Source organism: Notolepis coatsorum (genome assembly GCF_963971535.1).
Source record: "Notolepis coatsorum genome assembly, chromosome: 1".
NCBI classification, from domain to species: Eukaryota; Metazoa; Chordata; class Actinopteri; order Aulopiformes; family Paralepididae; genus Notolepis; species Notolepis coatsorum.
This window is the reverse complement of record NC_140165.1, coordinates 17,482,723-17,499,077: the sequence shown is the minus strand read 5'-3', so window position 1 is coordinate 17,499,077 and position 16,355 is coordinate 17,482,723. Positions and strand designations below refer to the sequence as shown.

Here is a 16,355-nt window from a genome sequence, read left to right as displayed (position 1 = left end):
GTGTCTGACTCTTAACCACCAAAAAACCTGTACGGACTACAACGTATGACGTATATCATGCCAGTTAGGGTACCTTGCTGTATACTGCACCTTGTGTATACTGTTTACTTTTACTCTCTTACTCATAGTATATTATTCAGATTCAAATTCTTTATTGCCATATGTATTGTAACATATAATATAACCGATAGGGCATACAGACCCTCTGCATCTTTGTTTACACTGTTTTTCCTAATATTTTTATATTCAGATCAAATTATATTGACTATATTCATGTCTTTCTACTATTACCCTGCCCATACCTGTACCCCCCCCCCCCCCCCCCCCTTCCCCCTCCCTCATGCTGCCCCCAAGGGGATCAATAACGATGCTACGGGAAAACGTTTACGTCCTTAAAGTGGTAACCAACAGCAACCAAACAAAGTCATCTACAACCCCCCCCCCCCCCCACCACCACCACCATGCCTTTCAACAATCAGCTGATGTCGTTAGAAAAAAAAAGGGGGGGGGGGGGCCTCAATATTATCTACACCTCATCCTGTACAGGAGGTACAAAAACAAACAAAACGAACATCCACAAAGCAGATGTCGGAAGTGGATACTCTGTCTGCATGCAAACAACTAAACCGTCGAGAGGATTCCTATACAGGGCTTGGGGGGATCGGGGGGACGACAGGGGTTGTGGGAACGCGAGCAGCCTTCGTCTGTGTCTCAGCGCCGAGGGAACAGGGGGCTTCCCTTCCGACCCGGGGGGTTTGGACCCAGGCACTATTATTGGAAGGCCTGTACATGTGCGCCACCCGACCGCACTCCCTTAACCCTTTCACTGCCGCACTACCGAAACGGTTAACCCCTTTCACTGCGACGATACACATAAGGTTAACCTTTTCACTGCCACACGACAGCACGTTAACCCTTTCACTGCCACACCACAGAAGGTTAACCCTTTACCATCACACTACCAACGGTAACCGTAACCGTTAGTAGTGTGATGGTAAAGGGCTAACCTTCTGTAGTGTGGCAGTGAAAGGGTTAAGACCAGCTCTGTCTGCGCTGCACTCGCACGCCTGAGCTGAACTGTGTTAGTAGCGCATGAAAACCTAAAAGGTCCCAGACAGTTAGAAAAAAAAAAAAAAGGAAAAAAAGGTTAGAGAGGGGTTAGAGATAATTGAATGATTTCAGCGTTAGCTAACAGAGGCGTTTTCATGCTAACTAATCAGACTGTTGATTGAGAGGGGGGGGGGGTTGCCCTGGCAGGCTGACATAAACAAAACAGAATGGGTTTCATTGGGGTTTGGTTAGAGAGAAAAACCAAAGAGAGAGAGACAGAGAAAGGGGGAGAGAGAAAGAGAGATGGAGAGAGAGAGAGAGCGAGAGAGAGAGAGAGAGAGAGAGAGAGAGAGAGAGAGAGAGAGAGAGAGAGAGAGAGAGAGAGAGAGAGAGGGGTCATAGTGAGAGAAAAAAAACTGTCACAATTTGGTACCATCTCGGTTCTGCTTCAGTGTTTTTTTTTTGTAGTTTTTTGGGTGGGAGTTTGTAGTTTGGCTGAGCTCAGGCCCAAGGTGATGGAAGGATGGGAGAGCTCAGAGCCGGTGCCTGGAGTCATGGCTGTAGCTGCCCGGGGAGCTGCGGTTGCGGTGGGGCTTGTAGGCGTCCTGATAGGGGTCCTGGTAGTCCTGGTAGGGGTCCTGCTGCTCGCGGCTATGCTGCGAGCCCGACGACATGCGGTTGCGTCCCTTGTGCGCGCGCTCGTTGTGGTAGTTCTCGTCGGACGTCATCAGGTTGCGCCGCTCGTTCGGGGTGGAGTGGTCCGCCGTGTGGTTGCTCTGTCTCATTCTTTGGCTCTGCTGATCACCGGGAACACACCGACGTCACAGGTTAGGATCACCGCATCAAAGCATGTATATATAGAAATATATATCAGGGTCCAATCTTTCGCCGTCGACTAAAGACGCACTTCTTCAACCATTATCTGAATTAAAAAAAGAAAAAAAGAAAAAAAAATCTAACCCTAACTAACCTTACTGTCATGCACTTGTCCTAATAAACTAACCTACACTGTAGCACTCAACACTTTGATGAACATTGTTACTCAGCTGATAGAGTTGTGCCCTTCCTGATGGCTTGTCGTACAGAACTTGTAAGTCGCTTTGGATAAAAGCGTCAGCTAAATGACTAAATGTAAATGTAAATGTAAATGTATCTGCAGGTTTCAACAAGAACTGGCGGCTGCACTTGTGCGACAATTTCAATTCTCACGTGTTCCAGACAAGCTCCCAGACAGCTGGGCTGGCCCCCAATAACTTTAATACCTGTGCAAATTAAATAAAGTAATTTTTTAATAACTTTTAACCCAATCTCCGCCAACCACGTATATATACGCGTTTGCTCACCATGCGTTGAACACCAATCACGCATATATACGTTATTATATCGTTTGATCTTTTTCCTTTGATCCCCGTGCTACAGACTCGCCTGAAGCGATCTGAATCACTTTGGCACAGCCACATACGTTTGAACTGCAATGTCGATCGAATATCACCAGATGGCAGTATCGTCTACCATTTGAACTCTGATAGGAAGGCAGCATTATTGTCATTGAATGCATCGAGACTGGCTCTGTGGGGGAGGAGCTCTCCCAAAGCAATCGCAAAAGCAGACCCGCTCGCCTCAAAACCTAGTGTCCAGTAAACAACATGTGGTGATTACATATAAACTTGTAATCGCGATCGCTGATGGGATCATTGGAATTATTATTTTTGGAGTACCTTCTGGCTAAGGTAAGAACCCCCTATGTCTATTTTACTGAACGTGGAACATGTTTATGTAACGATCGCAGTGGCTTGCTGTACCGGTCATAAACAAGTATTTTTTATTACAATCGCATTTTCTGGGTAAGACCTTTTTACATGCTGTACTGCAAATAGTGTCTGTCAAATTAGCCATACCATTTCCCCCATAGCTATAATATAGAATATACAAATAGCTCCGCAAAGATCATGAATTATCGCGAAAACAGTCACGAAAAGCTGGCCTACTGACCGCAAGATGCACGGCCAGCGTGGCAGAGAATGAGTTAAGGCCTTAAATTGAGAATTATGAATTGAATACTTTTTAATATGATGGCTGATATTGTACTGACCACGGATGCCTAGACTCGCTAATCCTTGGCTAATGGCTCAGACCCTTTAGTTGACTGGTTATCGCTTTCGCCTGTGGTCTGGGCAACCTGGGTCTGATTCCCAGCTGCCCTGTGAGTTGGCTACTTGATTGATTGATTGAACATTTTAATTAACAGATTGCAGAATGGGTACAGTACAGTACAGCTCAATACACACAATTGTTAAGGGGATGCAGACCAGAGAAATACTTTTGTCTTGTTTACATCAGGGTCCCCCATTTTCAATTCATAATGACATTTATGACATACACGACATACAGATATACAGATATAAGAATCTAATCTAATCATCTAAACTAATCTAGTCATGACATTTAAGACATACATGACATACAGATATACAGTACTGTTACATTTGTGACATACAAGATATGCAAATGTACAGTACTGTTAAACAGATCCTAACAGTAAATATATACATACGGGGGGGAGGAGACTACATTGGGAGGAGGTGGGTGGGGGGAGGAGGGGGGACTACAATATATAGTAATCTGAGAAACTCAGAATCTCTCGCTGGAAATTGTGTATTGCGCGTTAAGAGCTTCTGGGGGCAGCGTATGGAAAGACGAATGTCTAAGGCGGAGATCTTGGCCTCTCTTTCCTGTAATGTCGCAGCGAGTTCTCACCAGTAGGAATTTTTTAGCTCAGCGTTTAAACACTTACTCTGCTGTTACTGGAGAAAACTAGTGACATCTAGGTTGCCATGGTGATGTGAAATGTCCCATGATTAATAAACTCATGACAACACCAGTGTTACCAGTGACACTGGACATTTTACAAAATGACGCTCAATTGAAGTTATTCACCGTCATTTGTTTTTAATAAAAATGATATTCTCCTTTGGTTCATTACAATTTACTCAAGCATAGTAACAGACACAAAACATCCCCTGAGGTCCAGAGATGTCCCTAGATACCAATAACATGAAAATGGACCTTGTAGAAGTGGAGCAACCTTCCATTTACTTGGATATGCACTTTTAGACACATTTTCTGAAAACATGGCTAGGGCTAAGAGCTTAAAGTGACGTTATTTTCGTCTTCAGAGAGTTGGTGGTAACTAAGCACATTTATAAGGGGTGTCATTGCCAGCGTATCCGGTGATCTGTTGGGTTAGGTAATAATCACAATAAAGATAATAGAACCTGCACACTCATATGCTCCAGAATAAACATTTATAACGTTTCGTCAGGTCCATGAGGAGTAGACGCTGGAAATACGGTCAATGAAAAGTGTATTCTGGAGTATATGAGAATGCGGGTTCTATTATCTTAACTAAACATTAAATACAACTTAATTTCTTACTCTTACTCTATTCCTAAATCTGAAATCATTTTCAGTGCCTAACTTCGGCCGAAAGATGCAGCACCATGGACAGGTCTGCTCAAACTAATTTCTTTTAGGATGACATGACAAACCAAATTGGACGATTTGGTACCATCTGGGTGGGCAAATTGTAGATGTGATTTAAAAAAAACATGTTTTATTCCTATACATCCCTAGATTATTAGCTTATTAATGGTTATAAAAAAAGAAATAAAGTTTTCGCAAATTAAATTCCTGCCATATCTCCAGTACCCCCTAGGGGAGAAAAATATAGCAGGAGACTTATTTATATTTAAACTTTATATTTTTTATAACCACTAACAAGCTACAAAACTGTACACAAATGTCTATCATTATCAAAACACAGCCTAGGGATGTATAGGAATAAAGATCACATCTAGAATTTGCCCACCCAATTGGTACCAAAAAAGTGTTTGGCCTAAGGACTAGACGAGCTACAGTATTGATTCGTCAGGACTTCCAATTCGCGATCAGATAATTTAAGCTTCTGTTTTCTGTCTGCCATTGTCCTAGGTCATGCATACGGTTGCATGGGCAGTATTTATACTATTTTACCATATCAGGAGCAAATTGCACTCAGATGCTCCGCGAGCCAACTGGAGAAATCCGGAGCAAACTTCACTCAGGAGCAAATTGCAAACCATAATGGGCGTGTTTGCGCTAGTATATCAATCTCGCAATATCTTTAGCGAATAGCTTCTTAAGATGGAGCAAATAGCTGGCGCAAATTACACGCAGTTAAGGGTGCTATTAGCGTGCGCAATCCATTCTTTGTGAATTCACCCCTTATTATTTTACAAATGAGAGTTTTATTTATTTTGATGAACATGGGCACTGATATGCAAGAATGAAATAAATGGGTTTTATTAAAAAGAATATATATATATAATTTAAAGCATACACCGGTGGGGGCAGTGGGCAAGTAATGGAATCGGTGGATGCCTGAACTACCGTGGCAAGCCTAGTGACATCACAAACAACACACAAATAGTTTTGGACAGAGTTGGCGCCATTTTCTTTTCCACAAGAGAGTTTTTTTTGTTTTGTTTGTCTTGCATGCCGAACCAGTCAAAATCAAATGTCAACACTTTCTCTGGGCAGCTTTTAGACAGCTTGCCATCAGACTCTTGATGTTAAAGGTTAAAGAGGCACTTCACCAAAAAAACATGCATTTATTTTGCACATAATACGTTTGGGCCTAGTCAGCCGTCATCAGAGCTTGAATGTAGTCGATTCTCTGATGAAGGCTGACTAGGCCGAAACGTTAGCATGTTTTGTTTGATGGCCAATCAAACGGCCAATAAATTGGTGAAACTGAGGCACTGTCCTTGTCTCATAGTTGGTGAGTGCTATCATACCTCTTTGGATGTTGCTTTTATAGTATATGTTTTTTGTTTAGCTCCTCCACTGCAACAAGTTAAGAACAATTACAGTGTGTGGCGACCTGCTTGGTCACCAGTGCTCTAAATCGACCCATGGTCACTAGTGCAACTCATTTCAATGTCCCCTGTAGGGTATTCCATGATTCAGGACCACAGAAGCCAAAGACAGATCTACCAAGTTCAGTACAAACTCTAGGCACTTTAAGTGTAAGCTTGAGATTATACCCTCTGTTGCAGAGTTTAAAACCTTGATCTCCAATCTTTGTCAATCAAGTTGTATGTGTTTTAGTTAATTTGTTATCCTTGCTTTTTGCCTTGCCTTGTTGTCTTATTGTTATGATTTTATATGCTGTGCGATTCTATATGCTTTTTTTATTGCTTATTTCTGTATGTACACACAGACTGTAAATGAGGGAAACCTCAGTTGCCTTTCAAGTTTAAATAAGGGTTTGAAATGTAATGAAAAAAATAATAAAAAAATAATAATAATAATAATAATAATAATAATAATAATAATAAATAATAATAATAATAATAATAATAATAATAATAATAATAATAATAATAATAATAATAATAATAATAATAATAATAATAATAATAATAATAATAATAATAATAATAATAGATCAAATTTCTATAGCGCCTTTCATAGAACCCAAGGTCGCTTCACAATCAGGAAAAAAAATAGGGCAAGGGAAGTAGGGGGGAAAAAGGGGATGGGGGCAGGTAAGGGATAATGGATAATGGACCTAATCTTATCTAAACTAACTGAAAGCCTTGGTGAAGAGGTGTGTTTTAAGAGCAGTTTTGAAGGTGTCCAGGGTTGGGGCGTTGCAGATTTCAGGGGGGAGAGTTCCAGAGGGTAGGGGACGCCACGCTGAAGGCTCTGTCCCCGAAAGTCCGTAACCTGGTGCGAGGGATGGAGAGGAGACCTAGATCAGAGGATCGTAGGTTCCAGGATGGATTGTGCTGGTGGAGGAGATCAGACAGGTATCGGGGGGCAAGGGCATGGAGGGACTTGTAGGTGAGGAGCAGGAGTTTGAAAGTGATGCAGAACTTGACTGGGAGCCAGTGGAGGTGGATGATGGTGGGGGTGATGGGCTTGGTGTGAGTGAGAACCCTGGCAGCTGAGTTCTGAACATACTGGAGCCTGTCCAGGGCTTTGCTGGGTACCCCGAACAGGACTCCGTTACAGTAGTCCAACCGGGAGGTGATGAATGAGTGGATCAGGGTCTCAGCCACAGAATGATGTTTTTGAGGTAGTAGAAGGCAGACTTGGTGACGTATTTGATGTGGGAGTGAAATGAAAGTGTGGAGTCAAGGGTGACGCCCAGGTTACGGACTCCGAGAGACGGGGAGATGGAACAGCCGTCAACGTGGAGGAGGAGATCTCCAACCTTCCCGAGCAGTGCCTTGGGGGCCACAACCATGAGCTCTGTCTTTTCGCAGTTCAGTTTCAGTAATTTGGTTGACATCCAGGTTTTTATGGCATGGAGGCAGTTGACTACGGACTGTGGGGGGAGCTGGGAGGATGGTGAGGTGCTGATATAGAGCTGAGTATCATCAGCATAGCAGTGAAAGTTGAGTCCGTAGTGACGTATAATCTGACCGAGGGGGAGCATGTAAATGGTGAATAGTAGGGGACCCAGCACGGAGCCTTGGGGGACACCGTGGTTGACTGGGGCCGGGGGGGGAGGATGAGCCACTGACGCTGACAAACTGAGATCTATTTGTGTGATATGAATGAAACCAGAAAACCAGAAAAAGTAACCACATGGACCATGTAAGCGCCTTAAGGGGCTGCAGGTGATATTTAGCTGTTACCTGCAGTCCAGAGATGGTGGTGGGGTAGGGAGAAAGGGCAGTGGGGCCCAGGTTGCGTCCCAGCAGGGGGTTGAGGGGCGTGGCCAGGGAGGTGTGGGTGGCCTTCCAGTAGGCTTCCAAGTACTCAGCCAGGTGCTCGCAGGCATCCTCCAGCTGGTTCTCGTCCAGAATGATGTCAAACATCTCCTGTTAGGAGCAGAGGGAGCGGGGGGGAGAGAGAGAGAGATACAGAGAGAGAGAGAGAGAGAGAGAGAGAGAGAGAGAGAGAGAGAGAGAGAGAGAGAGAGAGAGAGAGAGAGAGAGAGAGAGAGAGAGAGAGAGAGAAAAGATAAGATAAGATAAGATGAAATATTCCTTTATTGATCCCCTTGGGGAAAGCATGGGGGAGGGGGGAGGGGAGGTACAGGTATGGGCAGGGTAATAGTAGAAAGACATCAATCTGGATATAAAATTTTTTAGAAAAATAAACAGTGTAAATAAAGATGCAGATGAGGGTCTGTATATCATATGTGTATTAACATATATTATACGTTACTCTCAATAAATATAGGCAATACATTTTTTTTTTTAACTGAAAATATACTATGAGTAAGAGTAAAAGTAAACAGTATACACAAGGTACCCTAACTGGCATGATATACGTCATACGTGTCATAATCACGGCGAGAGCCTTCCTCACCCCTCCTCCTTCCACACCATCACGGCGGAAGCCTTCCTCACCCCTCCTCCTTCCACACCATCACAGCGGAAGCCTTCCTCACCCCTCATCCTTCCACACCCTTACATGGGCAGCATCCGACCCCAGGATTCCCACGCTACCAGAGGGACATCAATTAACGCGGCTGTGAGGGATTCCCTCGTCAACGAACTCCTACTTCAGCCCACGGATCCTGCTCTACCCTCATCTCAGTGTTAACCTAACTACCTAGGACCACTGCTCCCGAAGACACCACCCGCCTGGACGCTCCTGCGCAGCACAAGGAGTGCACCTGCTCGTTGTCTACTTCCACATTCCTGTACCTGTATACCTGTCTGCTTGGGGGTGAACATTAAAAGCAACCTAAAACGCTCCATTCTCTCTCCTCCTGTGTTCTGCTATTGGGCTCCGCCAACCCCTGCCCTAACAATACGTTGTAGTCCGTGCAGGTTTTGGGGGTTAAGAGTCAGACACACTTATAGCCCTTTTACACCGGCCGGCCTCGTGTTCAAGCTCCAGCTCCGTTCTGAACCCTCTGAACCTTGGTGCTCTCTGGCGAACCAGCCCCGCGTTTACACCCACTTAAGCAGAACCAACATTCCACCGTCTCCATCATCAACGAGGGCGTTACTCAGGCGGAGGTAAAAATAATGCATGGAGAAAGGCTTAGCGAGCCTCAACGCGCGAGCGCACACACAAAAACACACATACGCACTGTATACGTTTGAAATTAATCGTTCCAGTAAAGTAGGCAGTTCTATTATTCGAATGACTGTTTTAATGGGTATCATAGTAGTAGGGCTGACCCCTATTAGTCGACTAATCGGTCGAAAGGAGCCGTAGTCGACTGCCAACCAATTAGTCAAAAAATAAATAAATAAAACAAATATAATTAAAAAAAAAATTTATCATTCTTTCCAAAAGAAAAGAGGCCTAGAAGCGTGGCTAACGCTAATGGCACACATACCAGGGGCTAACTGCCTACGAAAACAGGCAGAGGCACTGAAAGAGGATTTCACCCATCTAATGAACACACTAGACTAGACAAATATCAAGATGTATCCATCAGTGGACCAATTGCATGCTTTCGCAGAGGACAAGGAGCCTTCAGTCGACTCCTTCAGACATTAAACACCCCCCACAGCCCAAATGGAATGATAAAAAAATATATAATAAAAAAATAATATATATTTTGTATTTTATTTTTTTATTATTTTTTAAACAAACATATAAACAAACATGACAACACACGATAAGATATACAAGCATTAATTGTCAGGGCACATCCAATGAGATCACCTTTTAGTTAGTTGTTTTATATAAGATATACCCATAATACCTGTTATCTAAAAAAAAAAAACCTACACACATATGCTCAGCTCGAACCCCCCCCTCCCGGACCCCACCTTGAGAAGTACCTCCACTATCCCTCGCACCTAACCAGACACTACCATTATAAGCTAGCTTTTATTCTCTCCACCACTTCTAACCACATTAACATTTTGGATAGACCCAGAATTCTTGCTGTAGATATTTCATGGTAAATTACATCGAGATATGTAAGAAACCAAACTTTACGGCACATTTTTTCCGGTTGAAACCAGCGTGATGCGATCAGCTTTTTGGCTACTGTGATACCCGATAAAACCAATCTCTTTAGCTGTGGATTCACTGCAAACTCAAAAACATCATTCAACAGCAATACCGAGGGGTGTACAGGTATATTCCAAGATACGAGTTTTGATATTTGTTGGGTCACATCTTTCCAGAATGCCTTAACTGGTGAGCAGTCCCAATACATGTGCATAAATGTCCCTTCGTCCCCATTTGTACATTGGGTGCATTTGGAATCTTGTTTGAGCCCCATTCGGCACAGTCTTATAGGAGTCAAGTATGTCCTGTGAATATAGTTAAGATTGATTTGTTGATGATCCGGGTTCCTTGATGTAAGTCGGACATTTGCCCAGGCTCCTTGCCAATCAAAGTCATTTTCCAGGTCTGGTATATCCCTCCTCCAGACAGAGTCAAGTTGGAGGGTTTCATACGAGGACGTTAGTAATTGATGATAAAATTCTGAAACAAAACCTCTCGATGTCTCTCTTGAGTAGAAGAATTTGTGGTATCTGTGGTGTTCAATTGGTCTGTCTAATGGAACACTGTGAGACTTCAAACATAGCTCTAACTGTTTGTGAAAAAGCCATGTGGACTTGGTGAGATTAAATTTTTTGCGTATTTCTTTATCACTACAAAAACCCTGTTTGTTAAAAACATCCCCTAATGAGTGTATGCCTTGCTCTTCCCATATAGGGAATCTTATAGGTCGTTTCCCAATTAAGAGAGCATTGTTATTGAATAAGGGAGTATGATTGTGCCATTCTTGTGGGTTAGGATTTTTTTTTTGTGATTCACGCCATATCCGGATCGCATGAGTAATTATGGGGCCAAATTTTCGTTCACAGTGCTTGATTGGTAGTTTAGTGTATGCTATGTCCTTCAGTCTATGTGGGGCTACTATGTTTTCTTCTATTTTTCTCCAAGATGCTAATGCTTGGGAGTCAAACCATGTTGTCAATGGACTTAATGAGTACGCCTTAAAATATAGGAAAAAATCTGGAAATGCCATGCCACCATCTGCTTTATTTCTCTGTGCGGTGGATCTTTTTATACGTGGTGGTTTGTTATTCCAAATAAATTTGTATGTGGAGGAGTGTAATCTTTTCCAGTAACCCTCTGGAGGGGGTAACGGTAGCATTGAACAGAATAAGTTGATTTTAGGTAGTACATCCATCTTAACTATTGATATCCGTGCTTGTACTGTGTTTTTAAGTTTTGCCCATCTATCAAGGTCGTCTTTGATTTTGTTTTGGATTTTTGTGTAGTTGTGCTTCACCGTTTGTCTTATGGTAGGGAATATTTCCACTCCCAAGCATCTGAAATGTTTTACCATCGGTATCTGTCCTGGGAGGGTTGTATCTTTTTTTGCAGGGGTGTTAAGTGGAAGGAAAGCCGACTTCGGCCAATTTATCTTAAATCCCGATAAATCACCAAAGTCCTCAATCAACTTGAGCAGATGAGGCAATGTGGTGTTGGGGTTTTTCATGAACAATATTACATCGTCCGCATATAAACAAATTTTTTGTTGTGTGCCCTTGATTACGATAGGTTCTATGGATTGGGATTGTCTTATATATTGTGCTAAAGGCTCTAATGATAGATTGAACAGTCCGGGACTAAGAGGACAACCCTGTCTGGCAGAGCGTGATACCGGAAATATTTCAGAGATGATTGTGCCTGTTGTAATCATGGCCGATGGGTCTTTGTATAATACTTTAATCATATCGATGAATCCTTTTCCTAACCCCATCCTTTCTAGCACTGCCCACAGATACGACCATTCCAGCCTGTCAAAGGCCTTCATAGCATCCAGGGACAGCATCGCCTTAGGTATGGTGTCCTCCTTGTCGGCATCAAGTACGTGCAGTATACGTCTTATGTTCTCAGTGATCAGGCGGCCTCCTATGAAGCCAGTTTGGTCCGGGTGAACTAAAGACGTCATATGCTTTTGTAATCTGATGGCTAATACCTTAGAGTACAGTTTGATATCTGTTCCGAGGAGGCTTAAAGGTCTATAACTACCGCACTCGTTGGGGTCTTTGTCTTTTTTAAGGAGGACTGTTATGAGTGCAATATTGTCAATTTTATGGAAGTTCCCCTCCTTGACTGAGTATAAGATCATATTTAGTAATAAGGGGCCAATTATGTCCCAACAAGAAAGGTACATTTCTGATGGGAAACCGTCTCTTCCTGGAGCCTTACCACTTTTCATTGCGGTTATGGCCTTCTTGAGTTCCTCTAGTGTGATCGGTATTTCTAACTGTTTAGCGTCATCCTCTGAAAGTTTAGGGAGAATAATTTGATTAAGAAATGTGTCCATTTTGTTTTGATCAAAGGTCATTTCTGATTTATATATGTCGGAGTAGAATACTTTGAATGTATCGTTTATTTTTACAGGATCTGTTACAAGTACTTGTTGTGCTCTAATGGTAGTTATATCTGCAAATGTTGCATTAATTCTTAATCGCGTGGCTAATAGGTGGCTGGGTTTGGAACCATGGGAGTACTGCTGTTGTCTTGTGCTGCGTATTTGTATTTTCGATTGTTGTCTGTATATGGCATTGATCTCTAGTTTTAGTACGTTAACTTGATTTTCTAGTCAAGTTGAGTTGTTGTATTTCAGAGAATTAAATAACGTTGAGTAAAGCGTTTCCAGCTCATCCAGTTTTGTGCTTTGATTCTTGCGCATTTTGGAGGAAAAGCTATCCGTGAAGTCTTTGATCATTCCCTTTACCGACATCCATATTATTCTGGGGTCTTGCACCGAGTTTGCATTCTCCCGTTGGAATACTATAAGAGCTTCTTTGAGTTGTGTAATGAATTCCTTGTTGTTAAGCAGCAACGAGTTAAATCGCCATCTTGGGGCTCGGGAGGATAGTATACCAAATGTACCTTTAAGGAGTAAATAACAGTGATCTGATAGTGCGTTGGGTATCATTTCCACTTCATAATTATCAAATAGTCTCTGTGATGCAAAGACATAATCTATTCTGGATAGTGTCTTATGTCTCGCAGATCGACAAGAGTACTTTCGGGTCGTGGGATTAAGTAACCGCCATAAGTCCTTTACACCTGTAATCTTTGACCAATCCTTTAATGCCTTCGATGAATTCTTTTGTTCGCTGGAAAAGGCGAGGTAAGATTTGTCCATCCTTGGGTTCCAGATGGCATTAAAATCCGCTCCTATTATAAATGAGTAATCGGGAATGTCTAACATTGCATTGGTTAGTGTAGTGAAGAAATCTTCTTCGTACAAATTTGGGGCGTATACCGCTATCAAGTATCAACGCTATTTTCCTGTTCTTATGTTCAATCTTAGCTATAGTTATCCGACCTTCTACATCAGACCATACTCCCTTTAGTACAATATTCAACTTACGTTTAACGACTATTGCTACACCCCGAGTTCTCGTACCAATAGAGGAGTGACTGATATTATGGTATATGTTGTCCGCTAATTTACCTATGTCTTTCCCTAGAATGTGTGTTTCGCTTAGCAGAGCAATGTCCACATGTTCTTTTTTCATCAGTGTGAGCACGCTTTTGCGTTTGAGTTGGTTATTTATTCCCCCGGTGTTCCATATCATTATATTCAAACTAGCCATAGTCTATACATGTTGCATTGTAATTTTTGGTAATGCTTCTAGAGTGCGAGGCAATAATAGATATACATCCCACTAGTGAGGTCCCGTTGAGAGCCGAGCTTAAAAACATACATATATACAAATAAAAATCCCCTACCCTTCCCTCCCACCGAGAGTCGTACAGGATTGTGTTCCATGAACACAACCTTTGCGTATGACTCCCTCCCTTGCACCACCGGATATCCCAGAATGATCCAATTATCCTTAACATTCCTATGTATACCATAGGATCTAACACTCTAAATTCTACCATAAGTAGAATGTCGACTGTGGCTTGGCCACTTACCCGTAAAAAATAAATAAATAAAAATTTAAATGAGATAAACTAAAAATAAAGACCAAAAATAAGCTTCAATTGTCATGCCCTAATCACTTACATTTTATATGAACTTGTGTAATTTATAGTAACCCATGATTAATATGAAGGTATTGAACTGAAGAGAGAGCCTCAATAAATCAGAGAGAGCGGATGAAAAAGAAAAAAAAAACAAGTAAAAGGAAGAGAACATTAACTTAGATCTTAAAAGAGCATTGCTATGCTTAAACATCTAAAGTATAAATTGGAGAAGTAGTGAAATTATTTCCCATTAATAAAAAACAGTTTTTAAATACGTATATGCAGCATTTCCCCTGACCGGGGTGGGCGATGATCGTTGTGTAGAGTGATCTTTCAGCCGGCCGGCTATGATGGCTCTGTGGTTCTGCATCTAGATAGCTGTTGATTATTCCCCCGAGGGGCTTCTGGTAGAGTGAATGACCACGTATTGCTGATATTCCAGAATGCTCCATATATCAAAGAATGCTTCGATGTTCTAGATTATTCCAATATGTCATTTTTACATTGTCTGAATGTTCCAGTATGTTCTGGAGTGTTCCAATCTTAAATCCAATATGTCCGCAATAATATAAACACGTCGGGGAAAGCATTCAAAAACTCTGAGCACGTAGGTCTCTCTGTCCCAAATCCTCGGTTATTAAAGGTTGTACTATATGGTGACCTTGCATAACTGAGATTTAAAAGGCCATTTATACACTATTCTGCGTGTTGTTCAGACAGGAATTTGGCTGCATCTTCAGGCGAGTTGAGGAGAACCTTTGCTCCTTGTTTGTCGACGATGCGAAGTATTGCAGGGTATATTAGTAGGGGTCTGTATTTCCCCAGGTATAGTTGAGACATCACCGTCTTGAACTTGGCACGCAGTTCCACTACCTCACGACAATAATCTTCAAAGCAGTGTATTGGTACCTCCATGTATTTCAGATTGCCTTTCATCCTGCGAGTTTCACGCATAATCATTTATTTTATTCTGACTTGGCGCAGTATAACTAATATCACTCTGGGCTTAGCGTTATTGCCAATGGAGCGGGGTCCCAATCTGAAGCACTGATCCACCTCCGGTATTTTAGGAAGGATTCCTGTTCCCAAGATTTTCTGTAATTCTGTGGCAAACTCTTCAGGGTTTTCACATCTCACTGATTCGTCCAGACCGACAATACGAATATTCAGCTTGCGTTTTTGATATTCCATCTTGAATATTTTGGCTTTCTGTTCTTTATTGATTCGCGTGAGCTCCAACGTTATTTCGCTGAGCTCCGTCTTGATTTCATTGTAGTTCCCCTTCATCTCAGCAGTTAGGTTAACTTTGTTAACCTCTACTTCATTGTAGATGCGATCGAAATTTTGTTGGTGTGCTTCCAAGCCAATTTCCAGTGCCACGGTGCGCTTAATATGTGCCTCGGCATCCACCCTTAGCGCTTCTATTTTGCCTTCGATAGATTCTTTGATAGCATCTACTTTTTCGGTTATTGTTTCGGTTATTGACTTCTCCATTTTTTTCATTTCATTTTTCATTTCCCGGATGATATATTCCGAGTCTGAGGAGGTGATTATAGGGGTTGAACTTGGGGTGGACATCCCGTCAATATCCTCTGCGATTTTGCGAACGTGTCCCGCGGCCATAGGGGGGTCTTCTGCGCTTGGTTTTGGAAGCGTTTTATGATCTTTCCTTGTTGTTGGCATCTCGAATCTTTCAGTCAATATAGTTAGTTGATAATCTCAGTTGATATATGCGTCAAGTTTTAAACGCATTGGTGGTCTATAAATATGTTTTTAAAACGGAAAAAAAAATAACGGGTGAGCAGCTGTGTCACATGCGACTTACTCCATTCTATAGCTGACCGGAAGTCAAAAGAATATATATTATACAGCTGCAGAATACAAAAATGACTGGCATAGGCAGATAGATAGGCTATTACTGTATACAGGTCCTAGCTAGGCTAGCCTATATCTGGTAAGCACGTTACATGGTCAGTAGCTATCGTTATCTAGCAGCTAATTCCTCCGGTAACGTTGCGGTTAAGGGATGGGAGATTCTTCAAATTCATGCGGGTCTTGACCGTCTTACAACTCTTACCTCTCTCATTTTTCCTCTGCAACGCTTTATCTCTGCCCATGGCGAATAACTTTCTGATGTCCATTGTGATTGTCCTCCATGTCAAATCGTCACAATTAAAAAGAAACGTGGCGCCTCGATGAGCACTGTGTGATTTACCTGGCTGTGAACTGCGCGAGGCAGCTGACTGAGTCAGCTGGCCTCGCGCAGTTCACAGCCAGGTGGGATGTACCATGTATGCTCTGTCATAGGGGTGTGCAAACCAGTCAAC

General features: G+C 42.3%; 1 protein-coding gene across 1 annotated transcript in view; it reads right to left on the bottom strand.

The window, feature by feature from the left end:
- Window positions 1-1,583: 1,583 nt before the first annotated feature.
- LOC311224699 (voltage-dependent L-type calcium channel subunit beta-4-like) overlaps window positions 1,584-16,355 on the bottom strand; it is a gene marked incomplete at both ends in the record, with an annotated part of 79,281 nt that continues 64,509 nt past the window's right edge. Inside the window, 3 exons of the mRNA XM_084309788.1 lie at window positions 1,584-1,847; window positions 7,737-7,922; window positions 8,521-8,551. Coding sequence (XP_084165914.1) covers window positions 1,584-1,847; window positions 7,737-7,922; window positions 8,521-8,551 — 481 coding nt within the window. The remainder of the gene's footprint in view (window positions 1,848-7,736; window positions 7,923-8,520; window positions 8,552-16,355) is intronic.